General features: G+C 48.4%; 1 protein-coding gene across 1 annotated transcript in view; it reads left to right on the top strand.

Annotated features, from left to right (window-relative positions):
* ABCA13 (ATP binding cassette subfamily A member 13) overlaps positions 1–16,353 on the top strand; it is a 390,771-nt gene that overhangs the window by 260,023 nt on the left and 114,395 nt on the right. The window contains exons 47-48 of the mRNA XM_058725626.1: positions 2,012–2,099; positions 6,912–7,020. Of these exons, the coding sequence (XP_058581609.1) occupies positions 2,012–2,099; positions 6,912–7,020 (197 nt within the window). The remainder of the gene's footprint in view (positions 1–2,011; positions 2,100–6,911; positions 7,021–16,353) is intronic.

Genomic DNA, 16,353 nt, shown 5'->3' with positions numbered 1-16,353 from the left:
TTTCTTTTCTTTTTTTTCTTTCATTTGTTCCTCCCTCCTTTCTCTCTCCTTCTTTCCTTCTCCTTTCTTCTCTTTTCTTTTTTTTGTCTTTTCTTTCTTTTCTCTTTTCTTTTTTTCTTTCATTTCTTCCTCCCTCCCTCCTACTCCCTCCTTCTTTCCTCCTCCCTCTTTCTTTTGTTTCTTTCTTTCATCCTTCTTTTCTCTTTTCTTTTCTTTTTTTCTTTCATTTCTTCCTTTCTCCCTCCTCCCTCCCTCCTTCTTTTGTTCTCCCTCTTTCTTTTCTTTCTCTTTCTTTCTTTCTTTCTTTCTTTCTTTCTTTCTTTCTTCCATTTCTTCCCTCCCTCCCTTGTTCCTCCTTCCTTCCTTCTTCTTTCCTCCTGCCCCCCTGCTCTTTCTTTCTTTCTTTCTTAATAGCCAAACAATAGTGCTTTATTGACAAAAGGTTAGTTTCAATGGATACAAAATTGCTGTGTAAAATAAGTTTTCAAAATACCTTTCTATAGGTAAAGATTATCTCTTAGTAAAAGCAGGTATCTTTAGGGGTCCCTGGATGGCCCAGTCAGTTGAACATTGACTTTGGCTCAGGTCATGATCTCATGGTTCGGGGGTTTGAGCCCCGCGTCGGGCTCTGTGCTGACAGCCCGGAGCCTGGAGCCTGCTTGGAGTTCTGGGTCTCCCTCTCTCTCTGCCCCTCCCCTGCTCACGCTCTGTCTTTCTCTCTCTCTCAAAAAGAAATAAACATTAAAAAAAATTTTTAAAAAGCAAAGTAGCTTTAAATAAAAGTATTTGTTTAGATTTGGGCAGCAGAACAAAGGGGGATTTAGAAGTGAGACAGTGGTGGTCCACCCCCCCCTCCCCCCCACTCCCTTGCATAACCCTTACCAGGTGGCCCCTGGCTCTGGTGGTTTTACTCACATATACACGGGGTCTGCACTTACCACTTGCAAGTGGGCTCCTGGCTCCAACTTTTATTTTTTTGATTAGTTTTTTTAAGTTTTATTTTATTTTTCTTTTCTTTTCTTTTCTTTTCTTTTCTTTTCTTTGAGAGAGACAGTGAGAGTGGGGGAGGGGCAGAGAGAGGGAGAGAGAGAATCTCAAGCAGCGTCCATGCCACCAACGCAGAGGCCAATGCGGGGCTCAAACTCATGAAACCGTGAGATCGAGACCTGAGCCGAAACCGAGAGTCGGACGCTTAACCGGCCGAGTCCCCTGGCGCCCCCCACCCCCAGTTCCACCTTTTCAACAACTTATACTAGTGTAGTTCAGGCCAAAATAACCCAAATAATTTGTGCCTTGATTTCTCATGCCCAGTATTTTTGGAAGCTGAATGGGTTCCAGATGCTACACGGCCCATGCGATATGGGGACACAAGGTGTAGTCTCCACCCGGGAGAACGTACATGGCTGCGTAAACGATACACTAAACAGGCCATTAAACCCGGGGTGAGGGTTGATAGGATGGTTGGAAATGTCGGGTACTGTGAGAACGCCACAGAGGAGGAGCGTGCCCCAGCTGGCATTCCCTGGGACGCCTTCCTGACGAGGTGACGTTTGTGTTGAAGACGGGAGAGGCCCGAGTGTGGAAGACAAAATGATGCCAAGCGGGGTGGCTGGGAATTGTGGGATGGATCGGGTAAATCAGAATAGCTGGTGTGCGGGAGGGATAACCAGTAAGTAAAGTCGTTAGCATGCAGGTGATCAAGCCGTGTCCTGGGCAGGGCGGCGCCTCCTGACAAACCGTGAGTTCTGGGAAGGACACTTTGAAATATGGCAGGGTTGTCCCTGGCGAGCCTTAGCTGTGCCTGCTGGGTGTGTGGGGTCCTCCCTGGACGCCTGGCTCCGGGCCGTGTCCTTCTGTGCTCCGAGCGCCTGTGTGGTCGTGTCACCAAGGCTGGATGCTCAGGGGGCTGCTGTCCTCAGGCTATCCTAACTAGTTTAACTGTGACACAGTGCCCTCTGGTGGGACGTCCGGGCTCGCTGATTAAAGCACTAACACCTGTTACTGTTACCAGGCTTGGAGGCTGGTCTTTTGGAGTGCGGACCCCAGATCAAGTTCAAGGTGCAGATGCAAACACATCAGAAGGAAACTCTGTGGCAAAGGTAATAACTTTCCTCTTCTTTCTTCTCATGTGAGAAAGCATTGGGGGAAGCTCAGAGTGCAGATACGTTTGTGGGCCTGAGAGCAAGCCCCAGTGTTTGCTACTTAAATGAAAACAGTCGACAAAAGAGAAAGTGAGTCACTTACCTTTAGACCATAGAGCAATGTAGTGAGTAGCTTTCCTGCTTTTTGTTAAGACCAGAATTCGCCCGAGGGGACTAGAGGAAATGAAAACACAATCATGTATGTATGTATTTATTTAGTTACTTATTTTTAACGTTTATTTATTTTGAGAGAGAGAGTGTGAGCACATGAGCAGGGGCGGGGCAGAGAGAGACAGGGAGACAGAGAATCCCAAGCAGGCTCTGCATTGTGGAGCCCAACATGGGACTTGATCTCACAACCGTGAGATTGTGACCTGAGCTCAAATCGACAGTTGGACGATTAATTGATTGAGCCACGCAGGCGCCCCAATAATCTATTTTTAACCACGCCCATTGTCAGAATAACTGAAGACACCCTTAATTTCCCTGGTGGCTAAGGAGCTCTTCCATTATGCACTTAAGTTCCCCTTCTTACAGAAGGCTGCAGGGACCCAGAGCCAGCACAGAGGAGAGGTGTCTGTCTCCCCAGGACCGCGTGTAGGGGTCTGGGTTTTCAAGCCCTGCTGGGACCGTCCCAGCGAACTAGAAATGTTTCCCTTGGCATCGCTGAGAATTTGTCAACGGGCTCTTCAGTTGTAGGAGAATGGGCATTTTTAAAATGCCCATTTAAAACTGGAATAGAGGAAAGATGCCTTTACCCACCAGTGGGAGCTCAGAGGTGGTCAGTCACAGCAGAAGCTTCTCCAAGGAAAGAAGTCAACCAACCCAGTCTTCAGGTGGGAAAAGACCAGAGATTCAAAGCTTTTGTTCCCAATGATTGGTGAACAAGTTTGATGTGGGTCTCGCCTGAGAGAGGAATCTGGAAAGAGTCGATTGCGGTGGTGTTAGGTCTCTTTGCAAACCCCCGTTGTATAATTAATGCAGTAAGGTCAGCCTTTGCGAGCTCAGGCAGGCGCCCTCCCTGCGTTGTGATGGGACTTCCGTGGTTCAAGGGAACCTGGAAAGGTGAGGGCAGGTGCATGCTGGGCCTTTGCTCAGTGCCGTCAAGGCTCTGTACGGGTATTTCAGTAGGTAATCTGTGAGGAACGTATTAACATTCATGCTTCACGCTATGATCCCCGAAGGAAGTTGTGACAGTCATATTTCACGAGGCAACTGCTGACGAAGAATTTAAGTCACTGTGTAGACATGGTCAGAGAGCCCTCCTTTAGGGATCTCTTCCTTTGCAGGCAACACAGAGGAGAAGATTTATAGCTCGATATGAAAAGGTATGAATACCAAGATTCATACGTTGGTAGAAAAATCACCTAAAATGTATTCACTGGCTTCTCGAACATAAGACATGGCCGGTATTCAAATATGCCAAGTTGGTAGAGAGAATCTGTTCATTTCCTCTATGAATTTTTTACCTTTTTAATCTATACCAGCCTAGAACATTCTTCCTAGTGGGTCCCTGTTCTTTGCTTGCAGACGCTTAGGGCCTAGGACTTCCCCGGATCTCTGCGTTGGTGATGAGGGTGCGTGATTCATGCGTTTACCTGACCCCGTTCCTCTCGGGTTAGTCTTCTGTGCTGACGTGTTTTGAGCAGTGACTTCTGCGGTTTCTCATGTTGTTTGGCGTGTACTTTGTCAGGCACGGACGTGCAGGGGGGTGGGATCCGACCCTTGGGGCCATGGGCTCCTTTTCAGGAGGCCCGGGAATCAGGGGACCGCAGCAGGCTGGGAAAGGCACCTGCTGTCCGCGGTTCCCGACGTGCGGTGGGCGGCTCATGTCAGGTCAGATTATTGCATTTGCTTTTCAGTAATTAGCTACAGGCCTTTACTCTGGGTTTCAGGGCACGTTCGCAAGACTCCGCACGGTTCTCAGTCTTTTTTGTAGAGAGAATGGAGAATTTGCATGGAAATAGGCCTGAGATGAATAAACGTATCGTATTGTAGAATGTCTGTCCTGGGAGCTTCGCGAGCTGCTTTGCTCACACCTGGAGTGTTTAGCGTGTTTGATCAATACACCTTCTAGAATGTATGCACTTCCGATCAGAAGGCACGTTTCCCTGCCTGGGGTTTGGCACACCTTCTCTGATTTGCAGCGGAATTGTGGGCATCTGAACATTCATCCAATGGTGTTTTTTTCTTTTTTTTTTTTTCACAACTACTTAGTTGTTTTCCTGAGAAACTATTGCTCATGATTCCTGACATGAAAGGTCTGTTTTGAGCTATCGTAATGTGTTCTTGAAGCAGATTAACTTCCTCTGCCAGTTACTGGATTCTCCTGCGTCTTGTTGTATGATCAGGCAGTGAAGGAAATCCCACAGCTTATTTCCAGAACATAGAAATATCATTCTTCAGAAAAGAGAAATGAAGGAAGGAAGGGAAGGAAGGGAAGGAAGAAAGAAACAAAGAAAGCAAGAAGGAAAAGAAAAGAAAAGAAAAGAAAAGAAAAGAAAACAAAAGAAAAGAAAAGAAAAAGGAAAAAGAGAGAGAGAAAGAGAGTCCTTTGGATCCTGCTAAGTCTGAAATGTTAATTTTCAGATGACCCTGAAGCGTGCGTTGCTTACTTACAGAATTGTAAATGTCTCCCAAGTAAGGGCCAGTGTACAGAGCTGAGATGAAGTTCGAGAATGCGGCAAACTGTGAAGTCAGCAACCCTTGCCGAGAGAATTCTTGTGGCTGACAACCAAGCCGTTGTTGCCACGAACAGGGGACACGCATTCACGTAGCTCCCGCGTCCGTGGGGTCGGGCTGCTGTGGGCTGTGCGTGGCACGCGGTCCAGGCGTCCCTCCCTGGGGGGTGCTCCTTAACCGGGCCCTGGCCCTGCTCCCTGGCGTGCTCCCCACTTCCACACTCTCCGTGGCCACTGACTGCTCTCTGTCGGTCGTTTCTCCATCACCCGGGATGGGTACCCGTGAAGACGACATTTGGAAATACACCTTTTGGGCAACTTGTCTGGCTGCTTCCTGCCCGTAGAGAGCTGGGCTCAGAGGCCTTGCCATTTGCTGTGTGGTCCACCCTGCGTGACGCCCCGTGGGCTTGCCATGTATCCGCTTGGTTCTTTCTGAGACACGCCACTCTCTCTACAGTTACCCAGTGGGGTTCAGGCGATGTCAGGGTACCACGGGCGTCACCCCTGAGGTTCCCAGATGACCTTCTGTCCCCGGAGAGCATTAGTTAGCACGACCACCCTTCCGGGTTCTTCGAGGAGTTTCTGGCTGCCATCCCCCTGACTTGGTCTCCATTCTGGGGCCGTCTCTTGACTTTCTGCCTCCCGATCTCCACAACCCAAGTCAAGGAGTGTGCTGGGCAATTTTGACCTTGGAAGTTACCGCAGGTGACGCTTTTACAGAGGTGTTGTTACCGCGTAGTTTGGCCCCCATGTTTTCAGTTTCGTACACCAGGTTTCTTTAAAGTTTTTCTCCTGTAATTTCCAGATTTCTCTCTTTGTCACCCACTTGCTGATGTATACGTAAAAGAATTTGTTACACAGTCTTAGATCTGCGTAGGCTCTCCCTTGACGACCACAGGACGTCCTGGGTTCTGTAGTTAGTAGGGCCCAGGAGAGCTGGCGTTTAAAAAAAAAAAAAAAAACAACTGGCAAAAATTTCTCTACGAACTTCAACTATGTGAAGAAGGAGGTGAGCCGTGCCGGGTGGTGTGGAAGAGATACGGGTCTGTTTTCTGAATTGCTTCTTGAAGCAGGATACCCGAGAAAGGCTTGTCTTGTAGGCAAGTTTTGGTTTTTGTTTTTTTAAACCACATGAGCAATAGTTCACTTAGCCGTTCCCGGGAGCACAGTAGCTGCTCCCAGGGCCCTGGTGGGAAGACCGAGGAGAAGAAAGCCTGTTCGAAGCCCCCGGGGTGTGACCCTAACTCTGCAGACTGTGGTGGACTTGGATGTGTTCCTCCGAGCGCTGACTTTCTGGGGACGGTTCTACAGTCTGCAGGCAACGTCGTCTGTCACGAAAAGACAGCGCTGTCTGGAGAAATGAGCTGTCCCGTCGATGGAATTAAGACCAGAAGCTGCCAGGTGGTTCATTAGATTTCTCGAAGACACTCCTCAGCTTTCCAGACTGAGTACATTTTTTTAAAAACCTGTCTATTAAAATACTGATATCTTGGACTATAGATACTGACGGTTCCATTGGTGTTGGTTCTGCTACATCCCGTCCCAGCTTTCGTAACATTGTCTGTTTCCTGTTCTTGCCTCCTTCCTTCTCTCTCCTGTCTGACAGGCACACTGTTTTATTCTCCATGCTCAGCAAATGCTCAGTGCAATTTATTTTGAGAAATAAGGTCCCACATTCAGTTATTAACTTGAAAGTAATCATTTCTTTCTTTTTTTTTTCTTCCCCCTGATCATTTTCTCCGCTTTTAATTTGCAGGTCAAATTTTATTAGCTTACCAACCGAGAAAGAAGAAGAAAAATGATGGGTTCAGGTTCCTTTTTTGCTGTGAGAATATAATTATAGAGCAACATTCACATTTGTTCTGGGGAAAATTCATCTATTTTTAGCTGGAAATTATGTGCTTGAGATAAATATAAAATTAGCAGACTGAAATTTACTGCTCACTGCCAGCCGTGCGGGGACATTGCCCTGAGTCCCACGTTCAGGTGCTTTGAAGCTAATGGACACATGTCCCTGGTGTCTGGGAATAGCTGACAAAGACTTAGGGGCTAATTTCACGAGAGCCATTACTCTATTTTTCTGTTTTAGGTGTGGTACAGTCAGAAGGGTTTTCATTCCCTCCCGTCCTACTTAAATCATCTGAACAACCTTATATTGTGGACACACCTACCCCCTGCTGCAGACTGGAGACAATACGGTAACGTTCTTTTCTGTGCATTATATAATTTACTGCTGTCGTAAGACAGTGCTTTGAAAGGTGAAAGAAGCAGAAAAGATGAAGCCCACCAATGTGAAGCGTGATGAGAGCGCTTCAACTTGGCAGCCTCTTTGTGTATAAATACAGGCAAAGTGGCAGACCCTATCTGCCTCTGACTGGTGTCATTCACCCCCTTTACTGTCTTGCAGATATGATCTCTATACCGTGAGGGGTAGAAAGATGGCTGAGGGTTCTCTCCTAGTGATGTCAGTATCTTATGGAAGCAAGAATAATTTCTTTTTGTAGAAAGTACAGATCACCCTTATTGTTGGAAAGGTGAACATCATAATCTGGTCTTCACTCATCAATGATCTGAGCTGATCATGGACTTACTACCTATGTGTTCACATTTTGACATGCTGACATTATTTAGTATTTATTTGAAAATGACTTATTTTGGTTTTTTGTTTTTCTTTGTTTTTGTTTTTTTTTAATTTTTTTTAACGTTTATTTATTTTTGAGACAGAGAGAGACAGAGCATGAACGGGGGAGGGTCAGAGAGAGGGAGACACAGAATCTGAAACAGGCTCCAGGCTCTGAACCATCAGCACAGAGCCCGATGAGGGGCTCGAACCCACAGACAGTGAGATCGTGACCTGAGCCGAAGTCGGATGCTTAGCCGACTGAGCCACCCAGGCGCCCAGAAAATGACTTATTTTGAAAAACAGACCCATGTTCACTTCTGGAATCCAGGGTGAATTTATTGATTTAAGGGGTGTTATTTGCTTCCCTTGGGTGGGATGAATTGTAATAATCAAATTCTTTCAGTTTCTTAAAAAAGAGAAAGAAATGAATTCTCTAAAGACCAACAAGCCATACCCATCGTGATTTATTCACAAGATACAGCTGTTGAAGCATGAGTTGCCACGGAAGTCAGTGCGATGCGATTACCCCCGTGTGTTCTCCCTTTACCCCAGCCTTATCTTTTACTTCCATATTGGTTTTCCCTTACCCACCAATGTTTTCATAAAACAGGATTTAGTTATTTTGTGACAGCATAATTATGTTGGAACGAGAACAGGTAATATAAAAAGTAAAAATGCGCATGCTTAGGAAAAGTAGAAAAAAACGTGCGAGACCCTTGAATGGCGGACAGCAGACCTTTAAATTCTCTCCTTTCCCCAGAACTTACACCTGAACCCTTTCTCCCCATCTGTCTGGATGCTAGAATTTCTTTTCTTTTCTCCACAGTCACACTAGTCTTACACGGATTCCTTCCCAACTGCTAGCAACAGACTTCCAGTAGGTCTCTTGATTGTAGCCAACTCTCTGCCCTCCCACACATGGCTTCCAGATTGTTCTTTTTTTTTAATGTTTATTTATTTTGAGGGGAGGAGGGGCGGAGAGAGAGAGAGAGAGAGAGAGAGAGAGAATCCCAAGCAGACTTTGTGTGTTACTACAGAGCCCAATGTGGGGGTCGATCTCACGAACCCTGAGATCATGACCTGAGCCAAAAGGGTTAGAGCTTGACCGACTGAGCCAGCCAGGCACCGAGGCACCGCCGGATTGTTCTTTCTAGCGCATTACTCTGCTCATGGCATTCTCGTTCTCAAATATACATAAAGGCTGTCTACTAAGTAAAGTGCATAGCCCTCACTCCGTCTGACAAGGTCAAGCAGAATTTGGCCCCAGACGACCTTAATGGTCTCTCATGAGGAGGTCAGACTGGACTCCCCCCCGGAACTGGAAAGGCTGCTCTGATTCTCTTGCGTTTCCAACACCTCCAGTAGCTCTTGGCCATACTTTCGCCCAAGGTTCAAAGTTCCTTGTTGGGGAAGGTCCCCCCCGGAAAGCACTTCTATCCATGCCCCTCGGAAGTGACCTCTCGCTTAGCTGGGGGAGGACAGCAGAGCCTCTGTTGTCAGCAGGACCTAGAGCCACATCCTGGCCCTGTGACTTAACCTACCCAGAGTCACCGCCACTGGGTGATTTTCCTGAACTTCGATTTTCCCATCAGTGAAGTAAGCTAATATGGCCCACCTTACAACACCGACAGGATGTGAAATGACACCATGGGCGTTAAATTTCTGCAGGGGACCCTCGCACACCTCACACACCTAAGAAACACCGCTCTGCTGTGCCCCAGGCGACTGACCAAATGTCCCTTCTAAATGACTGGATTGTGTCACTACCAAAATGTATTTTGACTCCTAAGAGCTTGAGTTACACATACAAGCCTTACCTTGGGTTCCAGTTGTGAGCCACAGTCTTGGTGGAGCCCCTGTGTCGTGGGTCACTGCCCGGGGTCACGGGAGCAATGCCAACCGATGCCGGTGTCGGTCACTCGTGTCTCATGTCACTGCTTCCTGGTGACCACACGCCCCTGATGACGTCCATCCCTCTTGAAAGGAGGGGGCTCTGTGGAGAAGTCGTGCTGCCTTGACAAATGCATTTATCCTCTGTTACTGGAAACGTGAATACTTTGTTTATGTCAGAATTTTAGTTCTCATTTGCCTTGTTTATGCAGTTGTCACGGGGAAGGAAGGTTTGTGCGGTAAGTAGGGAGTGCACAAGTCACAGCACCCCAGTGGGGTGATGCGGCAAAGAGCTCGTAGGCAAGGCTCTGAGCAGAAACGCTCTCTACGTCCCAGATGCTTCCTGTTCATCCGGGGATAAGCCGGGCTGCAACTGTGTGCTCCGTGGCTGCAGACAAACAACCGCTTGCCTCACGTGGAGCTTGGATGAGCCCCTGAGAGCAGAGCCTGTGTCCAGGCAGCCCCCCAGAACTGGGCCCCAGAGCCTCTGCCCTGGCGGCCCCCCAGAACTGGGCCCCAGAGCCTGTGCCCCAGTGGCCCCCCAGAACCGGACCCCACCCCAGGCACCGCCAGCTGAATGCGCGATCACCGTACCCCACAGACACGCAGCCTGCTCTCATCACTGCGGTCCCGTGACAGGGTCTTGGGGACACGGACATCCCTGCCTTAGAGATGAAGGGACTTTCTGGCCGCTGACCCAGACCACCCGATAGGAGTCTCCAGAGCCCAGGTCGGCCACCTTGCTGGGTCCCAGGGGGTTGGCGGCTTGTCAGAGCCCGTAATTATAAGCATAAAACTCAACATAGGGCAGACCACGGGTGGCCCGTTCAACGGGAAGGATTTTGTCAACTACCGGCAGGCGTGCGCTGACTTACGAGGAATACATGTGTCTCATACACACCCACCGTGAGTTCTCCCAGGCAGAGCTCTCTTCCTGCCTGGCTGTGAGTGCCGCCCAGGTGTTGTGCTCTGTGACTGCAGCGTGGCCGGACCCGCCTGGGGATCGGGACGGGGACTTTACCAGTGCTCCCCACAGCCTGGGGGACAGGCGTGGGCGTGGGAGCTCGCCCAGGGATGAGAGGGACGCGGAGTGGATTCCACGTCAGAGGCTTTGTTCCTTCCTGGGCTCTGCATCGGCAGCCTAGGCATGCTGTGTGTCACATAACACTTCTCAGGGTTCCCAGGGAAATTCAGTCAGTTGAGGTCAAACCCCAGATCTGAACTTTGCTTTTCCACGCACACCCCATGGGCATTTGGCAAGTCTTGTCCCTTCTGCACTTGAAATCCTGAGTGTGCCTATTTTCACCAATGCTCACCCGGCCCGGGCACCACCTGCTCTTGCTTGGTGCTGGCCCCAGCCCCTTGTGGGGCCCCTGTGCTCCCCTTGACCCTGGCCCTAAGGCTTAGGTCTCCGGAAGTGCCCTCGGTGGACCTGTCCCTGTGATCATGGCATCCCTCTGGCTTCCTGTATCTCTTACGATAAAAACCAGACTCTCACTGTGACCCACAGGGTCCCCCCAGGTCAGCCCCTCATCTCGCCCCTCCCCGGGCAGCCACACGGGCCCTTGGCCTTCATCCGCATAGGTTCCCGTGTTCCCTTCCCCAGGATCTTCTCTCCATCTGCACGGCTCATTCCCCCGTTGTACGTGTATTCCCTTTGCTGTCCAGTTGTCCGTCATCCCCCCTGGGGGGAAATCACAGAAAACCAAAACCAAAACACCAAGCCAACCCTGTCTGTCCCTCACAGGCCACCTCACATGACCCTTCAGTTCTGCACCATGTGTCTGAGTTCTTCCTGTTCTAGCTGCTCTCTTCTTTCTTATTCCCCAGGTTTTTATTTAAATTCTAGTCAGGTAACGTACAGTGTAGTCTTGGCTTCAGGACATACGACACCCAGCGCTCATCCCAACAAGCACCCTCCTTAATGCCCGTCATCCATTTAGCCCATCCCCCGGCCACCTCCCCCCCCCCCTCCCCCCGCCCCGCATCAACCCTCAGTGTGTTCTCTGTATGTAAGAGTCTCTTATGGTTCGCCTCCCTCCCTGTTTTTAACTTATTTTTCCTTCCCTTCCCCTACGTTCATCTGTTGTTCCTTAAGTTCCACATACGAGTGGTTTTTCGGTATTTGTCTTCCTCTGACTTATTTTGCTCAGCATAATACCCTCCAGTTCCATCCACGTTTTTGCAAATGGCAAGATTTCATTCTTTTTCATCTCTGAGTAATACTCTTTTGTATGTATATATCTATATATCTATATCTATATCTATATCTATATCTATATCTGTATCTATAACATCTACGTCTACATCTATCTATGTCTACATCTAGACTGGTGTCCTTATCAGTTCATCAGTCGATGGACACCTGGGCTCTTACCCTAGTTTGGCTGTTGTGGATCGTGTGGGCTAGATCCACGGTAGTCCCACTGTGTGCACATTGGTGTCACCTGAGAATTTTGAGCAATATAGATTTCTGTTGCAGACCCAAGAGAGATTCTGATCTGAATGTCAGGAGATTTTAAATGACCCAGGTGATGCCCATGGACAGCCAAGTTTGGGAAACACCGGGCCACCCTGGGGACCTTCGGGCCTCGAGGATAATTTCATCCCTGAGGCAGGGGGATAAAGAGTATGTGGGGATCAGGTAAAGAGTCTCACCCTCACTGCCCCCTTGTGCTCACGTGCTGGGACCACCTGCCACCTTGAGACACCTGCTGGGGGCGGGGCGGGACAGCTGTGCGTCCAGAGCCAGAAAAACCTCTTCTTCTCCTTCCCACCCAGCCTTCCTCCTCATTGGTCCCTTTCCATCTGTATCCTCTGGAGGCCACAGCTCACTGGGGTGCCAGGAGCCCTGGGGAGGAAGTGGGCAAAGTCAGCGCAGCTTGCTTGTGGGGATGATGATGTGCCCATAGTCGGGGCAGGGATGAGCCCAGGAGCAAGGAGTGACACAGATAATGGCTGCATTACTTATGCTAAGATAAAGCCTCCAGGCACGCATCCCCAGTTCCTAACGAGAGACCCCCCAGCGTGAGAACTGGAGGTCATGTCAGATCAGTTTAGCAGAGCTGCTGAAGGAACAGCTTGCAGGTATTGGGAACCAGCTGTCATCAGTGACCTCCAGCCTGAACGTTAAGGGTCTGGAGATACTCGCGAGCACGTGGGGACGGTGCGGATACATCCTAGGATGTGAGGACTCCAAGCTCAGAGCAGCATCAGGACCAGCCTCCGCTTTGCCCAGATCAAGGAGGGACAGCAACAGACGGGCAAGTCACAGCTATCACACCCAGCCAGGAAATGCCCCACGCCCCAGGGAGGGGACGCTGCACACCCCCAGAAGGTCTTGTCCTGGGACACGTCTTGTGAGTTTACCCCCACAGGAGCACCAGGAAATGTGTGAACTCTGGGAAACACAAGAAGACAGATAAGACAGAGAGGCCAGGCTGAGATGAAAAAGAAAGTTGACTGTTACCCCACGTGGCAAGCATCCTGCGGTATGTACATGTATCGAATCCGCAGTTGTACACCGTAAACGGACACAATGTTCCATGTCAGATACATTTCAGTAACAAAGGAACTGGCTAAGACCAGATCGTAATACACATTTTCCTTGGATACAGAGAAGCACATTATTGATCGCCAAGTTCTCTCCCTCACTCAGAATTTTTGATGTAAAGGGGTAACCATGAAATATTCTCTAAGAACACAGAGGAAAAAGATGATAGCAGAACTGACACTGGGAAGAGAAGCAGAGGAATTAGGTGGAGAAAGGAAGTGGACGGACACTGATTAAGGGAACAAACAGCAATGTCAGAAGAAAACCACCATCAAGAACCAAACAAAACAAGTCTGGGCCAGTGGGAGGGTTTGCCGTGATCCTGGCAAAATTCCTGAGCTGGGAGCTCTGGAAATAGGAATCATCGATAAGCAATCCTGCTGAATGTTCAAAGGTTCAAAGATAAAGGCAGCATTTTTTAAAAATAAAGCTATAAATAGCAAAATCCGATTAGTTTTAAAGTAATACAAATAAAAGACCAGCTTCTGATTGAAAAATTCCCTCTGAGACCTCCTCTTCACCCAGGGGTTATTTCGAAGAGCGTTGTTTAAATTCTAGGTTTTTGAGATTTGCCTGCTGTCTTTCTCTCATTGATTTCTAGTTCGATTCACTGTGGTCAGAGAATGTATTCTGCATATTTTAATTATTTTAGGTTTGGCTGAGGTTTGTTCTGAGGTCCAGATGTGGTCTGTCCGGGGGCCATTTCCACGGGTGATTAGAAATGTGTATTCCACGGCTCTGTGGGTGGTTGTGGGCTCCAGTGCATCCATATCTTGGCTGGTTTTCTGTCCGATGGTTCCATAAATGCAGAGGCGGAGGTATTGAAATGCCTAAATATAACGGTAGATTTGTTCATGTCTCCTTTCAGCAGGGTAAGGTTTTGATTCCCTTATTTTGAGGCTCTGAAGGTTGGGGCTCACACTGTACCGAGCTCTGCCTTTTGACAGACATGCTCACGTTGCATGGGCTTTACCCACCCGTGAGCTTAATTCTGACACTTCATTGTTGATTTTGTTTCCTCTGTTTCTTCTTGCTTCCCTTTGAGAGGCTTGATCAGCTTTTCGGGATTCTGTTTTGATTTATTTGCGCTGTCCTCAGTGTATCCCTCCATCTAGTTTCCTCAGCAGTGGTTCTGGGTAGACATGTGTGGCTGTCACATTCTACTGCTCCTGATGGTTCCCGTTTTGCAGGCTTCTATAGTGGCTTGTCTGGGATACACGGGAAGCTGCAAGGACACCAGGAAGTTCACTGCCACCTGCCACGCTGTTCCCCACGTCCCGAGGGCCCCAGACACCTGCCGCCTTCTTTCCAGCTGGTGTGTGATGTCTGGGTCCTCGTAAGGGAGGGGACCTGGCAAGACGGAGGCTAACCCATCTTAGAGAAACCAGAACCTGGTCTCTTACTTTTTAATCACAACCTCAAAAGCCAGAGGGTAAGGGAATACTGCCTATGGAACATGGAAAGAAAAATAAAGGTACACCCCCAATTCTGTACCTAATGGAGATGTTGTCTTAAAGTAAACAAGCCTCAAAGATACACTTATGTTGGATGTGGCTCAAAAAACATGCTGTAGATATATTCTTCTTTTATGAATATAATTTATTGTCAAATTGGCTTACGTACGGCACCCAGCGCTTATCCCAACAAGTTGTAGATATATTCCTAATAAAAAAGAATGCCGAAGGACAGTCATGTGAGAGATTAACCAAAAGTAAGATCATGAAAACATTGAATCCACAGAACGAATCAAAGAACCTGGTGGACATTGGTTCCAGGGGATCACACAGGTGCAGGTGTTGGCGTGTGTGTGATGAAAACATTACTTGAAGGTCGAGAACGATCGATGGAGTCGAAGATGAAGAATGGGAAACATAATTCGATAGTGACACGTGTATGTCGAGAAAACCTTGGACATTTAGAAATAATTAATATCAATGTGCAAACAATGATTCCCTCTGGCTGGTTTCAAAGTAGGTTAGGATTTAATTTTACTCTTTATTTTAAAACTTTTTACGGTTGGCATCTATTTATTCCTTGGGAAGAGTAATAATTAACCTCAATATTGAGGGGAAAAAGAGTCTTTTTTCCAGGAGAGATTAAGAGGAGGAAGACAGAGAGAAAGCCATTGAAACAGCTCTTGGAAATTGCATACGTTTCTCTTAATACTCCATTGGACCGAACGAACATTTTTTCCTTCATGCTTCCCCCTCTCCAACCTCCCTCCCCCACCCCGCGCCGATGGCTCACAACAAATTAACTGAAAGAAAACAGTCCTTTGCGCATATATCGATGCGAAGGCAACTCTGTTCTTCTGCTGGAGACGCTTACAGACATCTGGGTGTGAATGCGCACAGAGATGTCCGTTTTATAAGAGGAAGGGACCCAGCAGTGACTGTTGAATTGGAGACAAGCATCTTTTGTCAGAGTGGATACGAGACAAAAGCACAGATGTGCGTTTTTACAAATGACAGATATACAGAGTCTGGAAGGCATGGTGAGAATACTAAATGAGGGAGCTGATGTTATATATTGGTATGTGGCCGTGGGCCAGCTCGTGGAGAAGCTGAAACATAAATGATAAGAGTAATCAAACGAAGAAAAATCAAGCGTATTCAGAATTTACATGTTGAAACCTCCTTCTGGGAACCTTTGATGTGATGCATGAGAGCCCCTCTCCTCGGGGGCTGAAACCACTGTCCCTTCCTTGAAGAGCCCGGACCCCTCACCATGGACTCCTCACCAGCATCATCAGCCCCGGATCCCATCACAAGGCTGTTCTGAACGCATATAATACGATGGGAATCATCGCCCGATTATGGAGATTGTCCATTGCGATAATGTGGTTTTTGCAAGGAGAACATCAAAGGCTGCAAATGGTTTTTCTAGTTGCACGTAAAATGGATAAGCTGGGATCCAGAAAATCAGCGTTGTAGGTCTCGCTCTGCTGTGTTTGACCTTAGATAAGTCGATAGAACTTCCCTCTGCCTCGGTTTCCTTCCCTGTGCCTGCCTCCCATGCCCCAAGATGCCCCATCTCTAAGTTAAGCCCTGTCCTGGAGGGGGAAGGGGCCCATCTGCGAGACAGTCAAGTCCCTGCCCTGTGTCTGTGGGTATGCAGGAGGAGCTCTGATTGCTTAAAAAAAATTTTTTTTAATGTTTATATTTCAGATAGAGAGAGAGACAAAGCACAAGCAGGGGAGGGACAGAGAGAGAGAGGGAGACACAGAATCTGAAGCAGGCTCCAGGCTCCAAGCTGTCAGCACAGAGCCCCACGCGGGGCTCGAACCCACAAACCGTGAGATCTGAGCTCAAGTCAGACGCTCACCTGAGTGAGCCCCCCAGGCGCCCCAAGGAGCTCTGATTTCTGTAGTTACTGTTTTAAGGAGCAGCTGGCGGAGCTGAGAAGGTAGCGGAGGGCGAGCGGTCATGCACGCGCCTGTGCCTCTCGTTCCGGGGTCTGGGGAAA

This window comes from Neofelis nebulosa, chromosome 4 (genome assembly GCF_028018385.1).
Source record: "Neofelis nebulosa isolate mNeoNeb1 chromosome 4, mNeoNeb1.pri, whole genome shotgun sequence".
NCBI lineage: Eukaryota > Metazoa > Chordata > Mammalia > Carnivora > Felidae > Neofelis > Neofelis nebulosa.
Note: the sequence above shows the minus strand (reverse complement) of the source record. Positions and strands in the feature narration are given on the sequence as shown.